The sequence below is a fragment of the Trichosurus vulpecula genome, chromosome 3, assembly GCF_011100635.1.
Source record: "Trichosurus vulpecula isolate mTriVul1 chromosome 3, mTriVul1.pri, whole genome shotgun sequence".
NCBI classification, from domain to species: Eukaryota; Metazoa; Chordata; class Mammalia; order Diprotodontia; family Phalangeridae; genus Trichosurus; species Trichosurus vulpecula.
The window spans coordinates 36115504-36128925 of NC_050575.1; the positions used below are offsets into that span (position 1 = coordinate 36115504).

Sequence of the window (13422 nt, forward strand, 5' to 3'; positions counted from 1 at the left end):
AATGAACAGAGTCACCATTAATGGTTCTATGCTAACTTGGAAGCAGACATCTAGTGGAGTGCCCTAGGGACCTGTACTTGATACTATACTGCTTACCATTTTTATCAATGACTTGGATGAAGGGATACTGTAGCATATGTATCAGAGATCAGGTCCAATATTTGAAGAATCAGACTCTATTAAATAAAATTTGACAGGCTAGAAAATTTGACATAATTAAAAGATAAAATTGTATGAGGATAAATGTAAAGTCTTACATTTTGGTCAAAGAAATCAACTTCACAATTACAACGTGGGAGGCATAGTTAGATAACAGTGCATCTGAAGAAGATTTGGGGATTTTAGTGAACTCCAAGCTTAATATGACAGCAGTGTTATGTTACATTTTAGTACACTGTATTTTAGGAAGGGCATATTTAAGCTGGAGAATGTCCAAGGCAATTAGAATGGTGAAGAATCTTGAGTCCATGTCATATGTACAAAGTTCTGTTGAAATGCAGATGTTTATCCTAGAAGGCTAGAAGCAAATGACAGCTGTCTTCCGAGAACATGAACAGGTACCATATAGAAGAGGGAGAAATGGGCACAAGATGTAAAAGGACACATTCAGACAGGAGAAAAATGGGAAAGGGAGATTGTGCCAGCTTCCTATGCCTACCTATAGTTAATGATGTTGGGGTATATACTTAAACACTTCTCCATTAGAATGCAAGGCAGGGTAGGAACTCTTCTCAATTTTGTCTTTGGATACTGAGGGCTAAGAACATGACCTAGCACACGGCTGGAAGCTGTTACCTGATTGGCCAGGGGATGTCATAGACTGATAGCCTGTTATAAACTCCTTTGGAAGCGCTATATAAATGCTAGCTGTTATTATCGGCAGCATGCTAAACGCTGGAAAAAAATAAGCAAAAAATGACAGGCTTCGCCCTCAGGGAGTTTACATTCTAACCCGAGAAGACCATACAATGTTTTTTCCATCCAAGTTCAATAAGCTCCAGGGATACGTCCAGCTCCCGGTTAAGCCCCACCCTGCGAGCGCGCCTTCGTTGCTCTGGTAACAAGTCCCTCCCCCGGGGGAGGGGAGGTGACACGCCCACAACGCGCATGCGCAGGGGTGCAGGCAGGTGGGAGTCTCGGCCAGCCGGGTGCGGGTCCCGTTTTCCTGGCCGCCGGGAGAACCATGGCGGCGGCGGCGGCAGAGGAGGCGGAAGAAGCGCTGTGTAGCTTCGTTCGCCCGCTGGAAAAGAGGGACGGCACGGTGCTGCGGCTCCAGCAGTACGGCTCAGGAGGCGTGGGCTGTGTGGTGTGGGACGCCGCCATCGTCCTGGCCAAGTACCTGGAGACGCAGCATTTCTCGGGCGCCGCCGCTGGGACGCACGCGCTGCTCCGGAGATCCGTGCTGGAACTGGGAGCAGGCACCGGCGCCGTGGGGCTTATGGCGGCCACTCTCGGGTACGGGCTGGGTTACTGCTGGGCGGGGGAGGGAGCGGGGGCTGCGGCGCCTCCGGGCTGGGAACCCGCGCATGCGCGCTCGCACGCACGCCCAGTCACGAGCTGTTTAGACCGGACGCGGCGTCCGCCCCCTGCTCATGCACGCACCCAAACGTATACGCACGGTCTGTCTAGACGCGGGGGTCTGCCCCCGACACGCACGCACGCACGCGGCACCCCCTCCTCCCGCCCTCCTCCCCCGCGCGAGGCGGGGCTGGCCAGACGGCTAGACTGCTGCCCCCTCCCCCCATATACACAGACACACACATATATGTACATACGCACGTGTGTTTCTACTTCCTTTGTAGGGCAGATGTTATAGTCACAGATCTGGAGGAGCTACAGGACTTGCTTAAGTTGAATATTAAAATGAACGAGCATCTCATCACTGGTTCTGTGCAAGCCAAGGTACTGAAATGGTTTGTATGCTCTTTTAACTTGAGTTTAAGAATTGAAACTTTATTTAAAGTGTATCTGTGCTAGAAATTACTTACTCCCTGAGGAAATTGTTTAGTTTTCTAAACTGTGATCTTTTTTAAGTTAGAGAAATAAATCTTGATAAATGTATGTCTCTTTTTAAGGGGCGAAGAAAGAAAAGACTATTTCTCTCCACCTGATTACATATTGATGGCCGACTGTATATACTATGAAGAGGTAATTATTCAGTAACTGTGAAGCTCGTTTCCAGTTTCTAAGAGCTTTTTTTTATTAGCCTTTTTTAAAGTAAATTTCAGATATGTGCCACCTGTATTTAGACACTCTCTTCCCAGAAACAAGTATTTCTTTATTTATTTTAAATTTTGCACTTTATTTTCCTCCAATTACACATAAAAACAATTTTCAACATTTGTTTTTAAAATTGAATTCTAAACTCTCTCCCAACCCCCCTCCCCCAGCACCCTCCCCACATTGAAAAGGCAAGCAATTTGATATGGTTATACATGTGGAAGCAAGTATTTATTGATCCTTTCTTGGGTTCCTCCCCTTGTCCCTCTGCAGCCAACAGATTAGTTTAGGCAACAAACATTTGTTCAGCATAATCTATATAAAAGTTCAGGGAAAGCAAAGATCACAAGAGTTGTAAGATAGCTAAAATATATAGCTGTGTAGCAAGGCTAAATAAGTGGTGGATCTGTTTTGAAACATTAAGAACTGAATTGTTTTTGAAAATGCGTTTTATGAATTTTTTGGCTATTCAGAATGAATTATTTAGAATTTTTCTAAAACGGCACTTAAAGAGCTAAATGTCTATGGAAAGATGATAAATTAGTTTTTTTGAGCCTAGACTCTTGCTAGAGTCATCCAGTGTTTTTCTGTAAATAGTGGCATAAGGTTTTGTGAGATGCTTATCCTCCACTTACCCACTAAACATAGAGCTAACTTGTGATTAAAGTTAAGGAAATGCTTAAATTTGGTCCTATTTTTTAAGGATGAGAATCAAGTGAAACATGAGCAGACCAGGTTTTGTTTTTTTGATTACTTATTTGCTTCTTTCAGTATAAAGAACAACTTTCTTTAATTTTTCATTCTTTTCATTTTGATCCCCTAACTAGAGTCATTTAGAATTCCATTTTTTAATCAGTGAAACTGAGGCCAGGTCACTGATTAGTGAAGTTTGGAGCTTTAATAAGATCTGGGCATATGCTGTTTACAAAATATCATACTAAGTAGTTTGGGGAATACAAAGAAGAGGACCCTTTTCAGTTATGATTATTTCCAGTGGTAACATTATTTCCTTTTAAACAGTCTTTGGAGCCATTGCTAAAGACATTAAAGGATCTCAGTGGACCTAAGACCTGCATCATATGTTGTTACGAACAACGAACTATGGGGAAAAATCCAGAAATAGAGAGAAAATATTTTGAGGTAAGTGCCTCATTATAGCTGATGACTGTAGACTGTTTTGTCATTTATTTTCAAAGCTTGATCTTCTCTGAAAAAAAGTGTACAGAATTGTTGTCTTCCAAAAGAGTGAATAATTAGATTTCTATTCTCAGTATTCATAGATGGTTTGTGGCAGCTAGGCTTAATGATTAGAGTTTGGAAGTAAGAAGACCCAGTTCAGATTCTGCCTTGGACACTTAGCAGTTGCCTCATTGTGGGTAAATGACTTAGCCTGAGCTTTTAATTTTCTTATCTATAAAACAGGAATAATAAAAGTACTTACCTATGGGTTGTTGAGATGACATATTTATGTAAGGCACCTTGCCAATCTTAAGTGTTATATAAATGTATTATCATTATTATTATTTTGAATATCCTTATAATCTTTGTCTTGGATTCTTTGAAAAAATAGGGCTACTTTTTTCATTTGAAAAAATTAATTTCTTGATAGCCTTATTTGTAAAAAAAACAATGATTATTCAAGTTTGTTCAATACTTGATTAGTAAATATAATGATGTCCTTAAAATGAACTTAATATCTCCAGGAAACAAATTATTGGTAGAAAATTGTTTGGATTGTTGCTGAAAAAAGAGAGAGAAAAATCTGTTCAAGTAGTCAGCTCAATTCATATTTTGTCTCATTTAAAAACAGTATTAAACCTAGATTTAGTTTCACTTGAACAGGAATTATTATAAAATTGTCTAAGACATGTAGTATGTATATTTCCCCTTTTATCCTCTGGGAGGCATATGTGACATGTTTTTTAGGTTCTCTGTTCAAAACAGGTGGGTTTGAGGGGAGCTTTATACCTCATATCTGGAACAGGTTTCTGCAGCTGTTTAAACAAATTTTTCTTACACTGCTCTAAAAGTAGCACTGAGCTTGTATAATGGGGCCTGTGTGTGTGTATGCTGAGCAAACAATCTAAAATTGTTATGTGATCAAAAAATAATTCAGTGATATATGAGTTCATCCACATGTGTCTCCTCCACAAACAAATCGTAATCCCCTCAGTACCTTGCTAGATAGTTTAATGAGTTGCTCTGGCAGAAAAGAAAGAAGAATCATCTGGGCCCAGTCCTCTGTGCTGGGTCTTGGAAGAGAGATTTATGGGCCATTACCAGCCTTTCCGGCTCAGTAGAACCTGCCGGAGCTCCTAACCATTTTGCGCAGTATTCGAGAGCTCGGGTCACCTCCATGCCACAATGAAGCTTTGGAACAGGTTTTTTATGGGTGACCAGAAAATATCTGATGGTCGGGTAGGTTTCTTGGCTCTCTCCATGGGCACACACTTAAGCTTAAGAAATGGGAATGTGGTTCCCAAGTCTGAGGGACTCCAGAGTTCCATTATTCAATTATACAAATGGACCTGTGATCTCAGCATTTCAGAAGTCTTTTTGCAGTGAGGCATATCACAGCCCATCTGTGCCTGCTCATCCTTTGTGACTGTCCATGTTCTCTCAGAAGTTCACCATGGCTGGGGGTGGGGAGAGGGGACACAACACTGCTGAAGATCAACCATCAACACCAGGGTACCAGTGGAGTACTTCATTCTTGTCACATGACCAGTCCATCTTTTCTTCCTGTCTTGAAATTCCTGATGATGGTCTTTGCTCCTCTATTAGGAGATCCTCCTTGGTTATGTATACCACACTCACCCACAGGCATCTGCATTGATGCTCGTCTTTAGTTTCTCGGAGGCAGTCATTCATAAGCAAACACTGACAGAATAATTTAAACATCAGTATTAACTACTGTTTTACTCTCTAGGGAGGTTGAGACTTAAATATCAGAACATGAAGCTGGTTATGGGACTGCTCGCTGAAAAGGCATTTTACATTTAATTTTGCTTTGTACTTGGGCTTGTCCCCTATTTGGTGGCTATCTTCTCTAAATCATAAGTTCCCTTTGCTACCAATCAGCCCCAAACAGTGAAACCAGAATGTCTAACACCTCAAATTCAGGAGGTTGCCTCCAAGGCTGAACCTTGTGTCTCACAATTGCTGTTCAATCAACTGTAATGAGGCAAAGAAACATAAAACAGAAGAGGCAACTTTCTCAAGCTTGGCTCTTTGAGTTCCCTCTGCTTTAGCAGCCACGTGGGAATGGTTGGCATGTTGTCAAAGGCAGGGAAAGGGTGATCTTCTTCCCCTGTATTGCCGTGGATAGACTTGAACAGTCCTGATGCTTTCTGAGGCTTGAGAGAGAAGAGAGCAACTGAGGATTGGTTACTCCCTTTTAAAGGTGCCCAGTAAGTCAGTGGCTCTTCCTGCTCAACAGTCAGTAAGGAGATCGTTTCATCATTCCTTAAATTTCTGCCTCCTTAAGGCCTGAGTGACACATGGCTTGTTGGAAGCATTTAAAGCCTTTATCTCATTCAAATGAAGAGCTGCTAAACATGGTTGTCTGGAAGCAAGCAGGGCAGGTCTAGTTGTGCCTTGATAGACCATTATAGAGGGAAGACCAGGCATACAGGTTGGTGTTACTGATGTACTTTTGGCCACTTTTTTCAGTATTAATAAGGGCCAAGATGTTTTTCTCCCACACCTTTGTATTTTCTTCTTCACATACCTTGTTTATTAGTCCCCAGCATCCCCACAGTCATATATCTCTTCTGCCACAAATCTGCTCTCTCTGTATTTGATCTCATAGGGTTGCCTTTTCTGACTTTTTTTTAGTATCATTTCTATCACCACTAATAGGCACCTCAGGGAGTGATTCTTTAAAGTCCAAATGTGGTGGTTCCATTATTCTTGTTGGAGAAAACAGTCTGTTAAAATGGCTTTTGCAAATCTTGCATTTCTCTTCTCTTTGGAATATTCCTTATTTTCATCCTTGAATGCCTCTGTGATGACTTTACTTAGTTGGATATCTTACCAACCTTTCTTTGAAATAATTTTACTCTCTGTCTTATTAGATGACGCTGTTCATAATTGTCTATCATCCTTCATAAAGTTTTACAAACGAGTTTATATTGTAAGCTGGTGTTGGCTTTGGCCACCGTCTCTGCATTTGGCAAGTCAGTTAGATTTGCTGGCTAAGGTGCTTTTTGGATTCTTTTGGTCTCCTTGTTTTAGCAGGTAATTTTTGGATGAAATTATTATAATAGGTGTTAATGTCATTTCTGTTGTCCATTTCTCATTTTCGGTTTTCAGTAACTTAAATAATTAAGGGTTAAAACATTTTAATCGTATGCAATATCTTTTTTCTCATTCTTATAGTTTACTAATTCTGATTTTAACTCTGACAAGTTGATGATCTGACTGTACATAGACAGCTGACTCAGGAACGATTCCTGCATCAATAAAAGGTCTTATCGTCTCTGCTAAAATAGGATCGATTTAATAATCATTTACTTTACTTACTGCTTTGAAGTTTGCGGAATGCTTTCCACGTGTTACTTCATTTGATCATTTTTTATGATGTTATTTGGTACATATTATGTTCAGACTCTATTATTTTTTTTTTGAAAGAAAGTCTTGGCATGAGGCTATATAATTTACAAGTAATTGGTCTCTGTTGTGATTTTATTTTCCCTCTGAACCTTACTTTCCTAAAATTTTTGCCTCATCCTTACCTTTTTTTTTACCTTTGCATTGAAGTCACCAAGTATCATTGTGTATTTTAATTTGATTTGGGAAGTTTTAACAGCTTCTTCAAAGAATTTCTCTACTATTTTGTTTTCAAAAATTGGTGTTGGTAAACTGCAAATATTTTTATGGTGGTCTTTTTCCAAATATTGGTCATGTATTATAATGTTAACGATAAGTAAAGCTCCATCATGTAACATAAATAGAGATCCCTCATTGGAGAGAGGCCCTTAGGACTATTTCCTCTAGTTCTATATTTGCTTAGGGTTTGGTTACGGAGACTGTCCTACACAAACTAAAGGAGTCCACATTCCCCGTCTTCGGTTTGATACAGTAGATGAGAATTAAGTACGATGCAACTAAAAGAACTCTTGAGGAAGCTATGTGTTTGTGATGTATAAGTAAAGGTTCAGGCTCTGTTTTATGAAAGAACCAGTGCTTTAGATTGCCTTAAATTAGGATATGTGGTCATATTGTTTAATCCTCATGTTTTTCTGTAATGTTAAGATGAAAGTTAATTTTTTTTTGAAGTCACTTTTTAAAGTGTGTGTGTGTGTGTATAGATACAGATATATACACACACATATATATACACATATATATTTGTAATTCTATCAATAGCTCCTGCAGTTGGATTTTGACTTGGAAAAGATTCCTTTGGAAAAACATGATGAAGAATACCGGAGTGAAGATATTCATATTTTATACATCAGAAAGAAAAAATGGTAACTTTAAAGAGTGGTTCTTAATTATTTGCAGAGCTCACTTTTTGTAGAATAGTTTTTGTCTTGAGGGGAATAGATTTTTGGCACATTTCTGACATGCATAAGAAAGTTTTAAAAACAAATGTTACAAATTGTTTACATGTAACGGGAAAAATTAAAGACTAAATAAATACAAAACAAAACAAAAATGGTTTCCTGGCAAAACCAAATAAAAAATATCAGCCTTTCTCTGTAACCTTTTTCCATCTGAAAGCTTGAGGAAGTTTTGATGACTAACCACCACCTTTTTCTCTTCCATAATTAAGTGATGGATTTAAGATTAAGCAGCTTTTGGTACCCAAGGGAATATCTGGACCCTACTATCAAAAGGATCTTTTTCTTTGATGTGCCTTCAGCCTTCTTCATTAGGTCTTAGTGACACTCACTATCATTGCTTAGTCCTGCTTGTTTTACTCAGGATAAAGAGCTTGGTAATCCCAGGTCTTGAAGTGAAGATCGAACCATTTTTTTAAACGATGTTTTTAAGTATAGTCAGCTCTTGCCTTCTACTCCCGAGTTATTCTTGGAAAGTTTTTAATCCTGAATTGATTTACCTCTGTCATGGTATATCTGCTCCTTAGCTTCCACCTTCGGTTGGTTTGTAGACAATCCAGCACCTACTGTAATCAGAGCACTATGTCAATGACTTTGAAGAGGATAAGTAAAACACAGTTCAGAAGGCAACTCTTCTGCCCAAAAATGCATTACAAAATCAAATATAAAATACTCAGATTATCCCTTATCATATCATCTGCAAGTTGTCTGTATAAGCTATATAAAGCACTCAGATCAGATAAGATAGTCTTATTCGGAAGCAGTCAGGTGACTCAGTGGATAGAGCGCTGGACTGGAGTCAGGAAGACCTGAGTTCAAATCTGGCCAAACACGTACTAGCTGTTACTAAAAACCAAATAGTCACTAGCTGTTTGCCTTAATCCACTGGAGAAGGAAATGGCAGACCGTATCTTGGTCAAGAAAACTCCATGGACAGCGTTGCATGCTATGATCCATGAAGTCACAAAGAACTGGACATGACTGAACAGCAACATGATAGAATATTAGTCTGTATTAATGTTGCCACAATTTAATGTTTTTCCCTCCGAGCAAGATATCATTTATTAACAGAGATATTAACGAATAGTAATTGATGATAAAGGGTCAGTGACTTGCCTCAGTTTACGCCAAAGACCCAGAATTGAGGATGCAACTCACTTTTATAAGCATAAACAAAGAACAAATACCATATAATTAGCTAGCATCATGGGGGTAAGGAGTCATGATTGGTTACGTTGCCAAGGTAAGGGGAACTACAGGATTGGTTGGAGGTTTGGTAATGAGGGGCTACATAGCTTGATGTTTTAAGGGGTAAAGCATGTGGAAAATGCCTATTGAGAAAAGGTGACATTAGTAAATAGGGGTTTGGATAACATATTTTTTCATGTTTGTTTCGAAGCTAAAGATTTGAAACCTAAAGTTTCTTACCTCTTTCTCTTTTCTTACAGAAATTACAGCATTGAAACCTTTCATCATTTTGTCCAAGTTTGCAACAACTAGATGAGCTAAGCATGTGAATTGGGCTTAGAAGAATAGCATGAAAAAGTTTTCATCACATATTTTCATGGCTTGTCAAAGACACTGGATTTGAATGATAGGAGTAGAAATGTGGGTGCTACTTTGAATTCATGGAAGACTTCTACTAAAAGTCAACCAGTGTGACCTGCCAGCATTCCTACAGATGGTGCATTCCCTGCATGTTGGATGAGACTGAATTGTAACCAGAGTTCTCGTTTGACCCAACATGAAATTTCTGTTTTAAAGACCATTTTGTGGTGGATCATGTGTTGGAAAAAATTACGTGCTAAAAGATTAACTTGTCGTGCTTTCAAGAAACTGAAGAGCATTGATTTTACTTCTTGAAGGGACAACTTTTGAGCCTCACATCTGTATTTCAAATTGTATTCAATCTAGATAAATGTAAAAGAGGATCTCGTGGGTTTGAGTTTTGTCCCTCGTAAAGTCAGCAGTCTTTGTTTTACATATATTCTCTTTTTAATTGCACTTGAAGATAGGTTCAATACTTTAAAATGTCTCCTTCATTCAGAGACAACCTAAGCAGGTTCAAATTTTTTTTTCCTTATTATAAATTTGAGAAATATGAACAAAGAAGTACAGAAAAAGAGGACTGTTTATGACTCTGTGAAACTTGATTATGTTGATAGTTATTTTTAAATATAAAACATGGTAGTTCCAACACTACTGTGCATGTCTGTGTCTGCTTTTGAAATTTTTTCTCCATTTTGTGTATTTTTTTTTCAGTGTTTCATTAATGCTCTTTTCAGTTATTTTTTGTATCACTACCTCTCCATCCTCCCACTAATTAAAGTAATTACATAAATTCAATATTTCATTGACTCTTTACTTTTTTGTTATTACTGTACTATTCTCTCCAAAATTAAATTAATTTTTAAAATCTTTGTAACAAGTACACTAAACCTGTGTCAAATAACGTATGTCTTATTCTGTGCCTCTGGTTCCTTTGCCAAGAAGATTGAAGCATCGTCTTCTGGATTGATAATAATTCTTATTTCTTCCAAAAGTGTTTTCCTTTACAGTGTCGTGGTTGTATATATTGTTTGATGCTGCTCATTTCACTATGTAAGCCCTAGTTTTCTCTGAATCCATCTCTTTAAAAATTTCTTACAGCATGATACTTCATCGCATTCACACATTTATTCCCTGATGTATGACCACTCCACTTTGTTTCTAGTTCTTGCTATAAGAGGAAGTGCTGCTAAAAATTGTTTTAGTCCATATGCATCCTTTTCTTCCTTATTCTCTTTCCAGGTAAATGTCTAATACTGGTATCACTGAGTTGAAGTGTAGGCATAGTCTACTGAGTTCTGAGATACAGTACCAAGTTTTTTTCCAGAATGGATGGACCATTTTATAGCTCCACTAGCAGTGCATTAGTGGGCCCATTTTCCCATAGCCCCTACGATTGTTCTTGTTTTGGGTCATCTTTGCCAATCTGATAAATGTGAGGTGGAACCTCCGTTGCGTTCATTTGCATTTCTTCTATTAATGAGTTTTTTTTTCCCACATGGTTGATAGATTGCCATTCTTCCCATGAGAACTGCCTGAGTATAACTTATGTATTGGAATCAATTCCCTATATATGATAGATATGAACTCTCATTGGAGAAATTTGTCACAAAGATTTTTTTCCCAGTTAGTAATTCTCTTTTAATTCTAACTAGATTGGTTTTATTTGTATAAAAACTTTAATTTTACTTAATCATGTCTATTACTGTGAGCCTCCCTCTACTTTGTTTTAAAAGGTAGCCGCTTGCCTGCTCCTCTAATTTGTTTACGATGCTACCTTTTATGTCTGTTATGTGTCTATTTGGAGTTAATTGTGCCATGTAGTTTGAAATCCTAATCTAATCCTAAACCTGATTTCTGACAGTGCTCTCCAATTTTCCAACAGTTGTTGGAATAGTGAATCCTTATCCCAGTAGTTGGTGTCCTTGGGTTTATTGAACCATGTGTTACTATGTTTGATTGCTTCTGTTTAATATTTCTGGTTTTTTTCCTGCATTTCTTCACGAGGTTTTTATGGCCAACATATTATCAACTTATGTAAATGTGCCATGCACAGCTGAGAAGTGTTTTCCTTTCTACTTCGATTCAATAATCATCGTGCTGTCCTAAAATTCTGTTCAGGTCTTCATCTTCTTTCTTGTTTATCCTTTTGTTAGATTTGTTCTGAAATGAGTGCATTGAGTTTCCCAACTCTTACAGGTTTGCTATCTTTTTCCTTGAAATTTGGTTAAATTTTAAGTACCTAAATACTGGTGGACACTTATTATGAGTCGATGTTTAATTTTTCATGGTTCCCTTAAGTATAATGCAGATTCCACTCTGATCTCTTTTAATGTGTCTGTTTTTACTATTGCCCTGTCTGAGATGATTGCCACCTTTGCTTTTATAAAATTCACCTGAAGCATAATAAATTCTTTGGTGCCTCATTTTGGCTATGTAAATGTTTCAAGGATATTTCTTGTATATATAGTGTGGGATTCTGATTTTCTAATACATTTTACTACTCTTCATTTTACATGTGATTCTATCCCATTCTCATTCATATTTATAAATGTTACTTAAGTATTTCCACCATGGCCTGCTATATTTTCCCCCTCTTTTTCCTCTACTCTCTTCTTTGACAAGGAACTCTAGCTCCTTTTCTGTTGCTTCTAGCAATAGAAGGAATCTGATTAGTGCCACTAATGTGTAATTGAAGGGGTGCATTTGTACTCTTCTGCCCCTCTTCATCAGCCCTGATTTCTGTTTTTTTTTAATCCTTTATCATCTACCGTCCAAAATTACGTTTTCCTTGTGACCGTTCCTTTCCCAGATCTATCCATCATAAATGGCACCCTCCCTTTCCCAGTTCCCAGTTGCTTCTTTGTTGTATTTAATACAGTTCTACACCAGATTCTGTGTGTATTTCTTTTTCCAACCCTCTTTTTGTCCAGTTCAGATAAGAGAGGGATCTTGAGGTGCTTGTTTTCCCCATCCGTTCTTCCATTTGTGTATGCTCTTCTCTGGTATCCCAATTATGGGACATAGTGAGCTCTTCCCCATTCTTAACTTCTTCCCTAGCGTATTATTTTCTCTTACCTTTTTCTTTCCTCTTATAAACAATTAAAAAAACCCAAAAATATCCAGTCCCTGTGTCTGTATATTAATTCTGTGATCCTTGTCTCTTCTTCCTCTGTTAGAATGTAAGAATTTCATTTAGCCTCAAACATTGACCTTTCCAGGTTTCTCTTAACTTGTGTGTTGGCATTTCAAAGTTCCTACTCCACTCTGAACTTTTCATCAAAATTGCTTGAAAGTTCACTGTTCCGTTAAAGGCCTATTTTTCCCATTGTAGGAATATACCTGGGTTTATATGGCAAATTATTCTTGGTTGTCATGTCTTCTGAGATATAATCTTCCAAGATGTTATCTCTCTTATAGGAGTTGTAGTATAGTTTTATGTAACTCTTACTGTGTTTCCTTGATGTTTAAACTCGGCTATTTTTTCTGTAGCTTGAAAGCTGTGGAATTTAGCAGCGATACTTTTGAATGTTTTCAGTTTGGGGTTTCTGATAGATACACAAGTTGGTTTACTTTTGTGGTTTCTTGCAATATGGTAAGTTTTTTGGCTATGGTATTTAGGGAGTCCAACAATTCTTAAATTCTCTCTTTCCTTGACATTTTGTAGGTGAGTTGTTTTCAATAGTAGATACTTTATGTTTTCTTTTTTTTTTTCATTTTTACATTTTGCTGTAATATTTCTCTTTGTCTTAAGGAGTCACTGAGTTGTGATTACTCCATTCTGCTTTTTAAAGGGGTTCATTATTTGAGTAAGGTTTTCCATTTTCATTTCCAAGTTACTTATTCTTAGGCTGTTTTTTCCTTTCAGAGTTCTTATTTCAATTCCAATTCCACATTTTGGTGCTCTATTTCTTTCAGTCATTATACTTCTTGTGGCTGGTCTGGTTTTTCTTTGACATTCTATTTGTACGTTTCACAAATTACTTCTGTTGTTTGGGACTCTCTCCCAAGCTATGGTATTTCTTCTTTGCATTCAGTGATTTTTCGTTTTTACTCTTATGCTCTGTACTTAGCTCTGTGCCGTTTA

The 13422-nt window shown here is 37.9% G+C and overlaps 1 protein-coding gene across 2 annotated transcripts; it reads left to right on the forward strand.

Moving 5' to 3' along the window:
• The first annotated feature begins 1081 nt into the window (after window positions 1-1081).
• VCPKMT (valosin containing protein lysine methyltransferase) lies at window positions 1082-10133 on the forward strand. 2 transcript variants are annotated; one of them, XM_036751969.1, is made up of 6 exons: window positions 1082-1455; window positions 1803-1913; window positions 2076-2148; window positions 3241-3360; window positions 7591-7694; window positions 9236-10133. In XM_036751969.1, coding segments are annotated over exons 1-6 (681 nt in total). In that variant the 5' UTR covers window positions 1082-1183; the 3' UTR covers window positions 9237-10133. The 2 variants fall into 2 exon arrangements, with proteins under 2 accessions (XP_036607864.1, XP_036607865.1); XM_036751970.1 differs by lacking the exon at window positions 7591-7694 and having other exon boundaries at window positions 1109-1455.
• Window positions 10134-13422: the final 3289 nt, after the last annotated feature.

What these genes read in the sequence shown, in the direction of transcription:
- VCPKMT (XM_036751969.1), top strand. Translation starts at nt 1,184, where the DNA reads ATGGCGGCGGCGGCGGCAGAGGAGGCGGAAGAAGCGCTGTGTAGCTTC. An exon ending in CAAGCCAAGGTACTGAAATG is followed by an intron (nt 1,914 to 2,075) that starts GTTTGTATGCTC and finishes TCTCTTTTTAAG; the next exon opens with GGGCGAAGAAAGAAAAGACT. An exon ending in ACTGTATATACTATGAAGAG is followed by an intron (nt 2,149 to 3,240) that starts GTAATTATTCAG and finishes CCTTTTAAACAG; the next exon opens with TCTTTGGAGCCATTGCTAAA.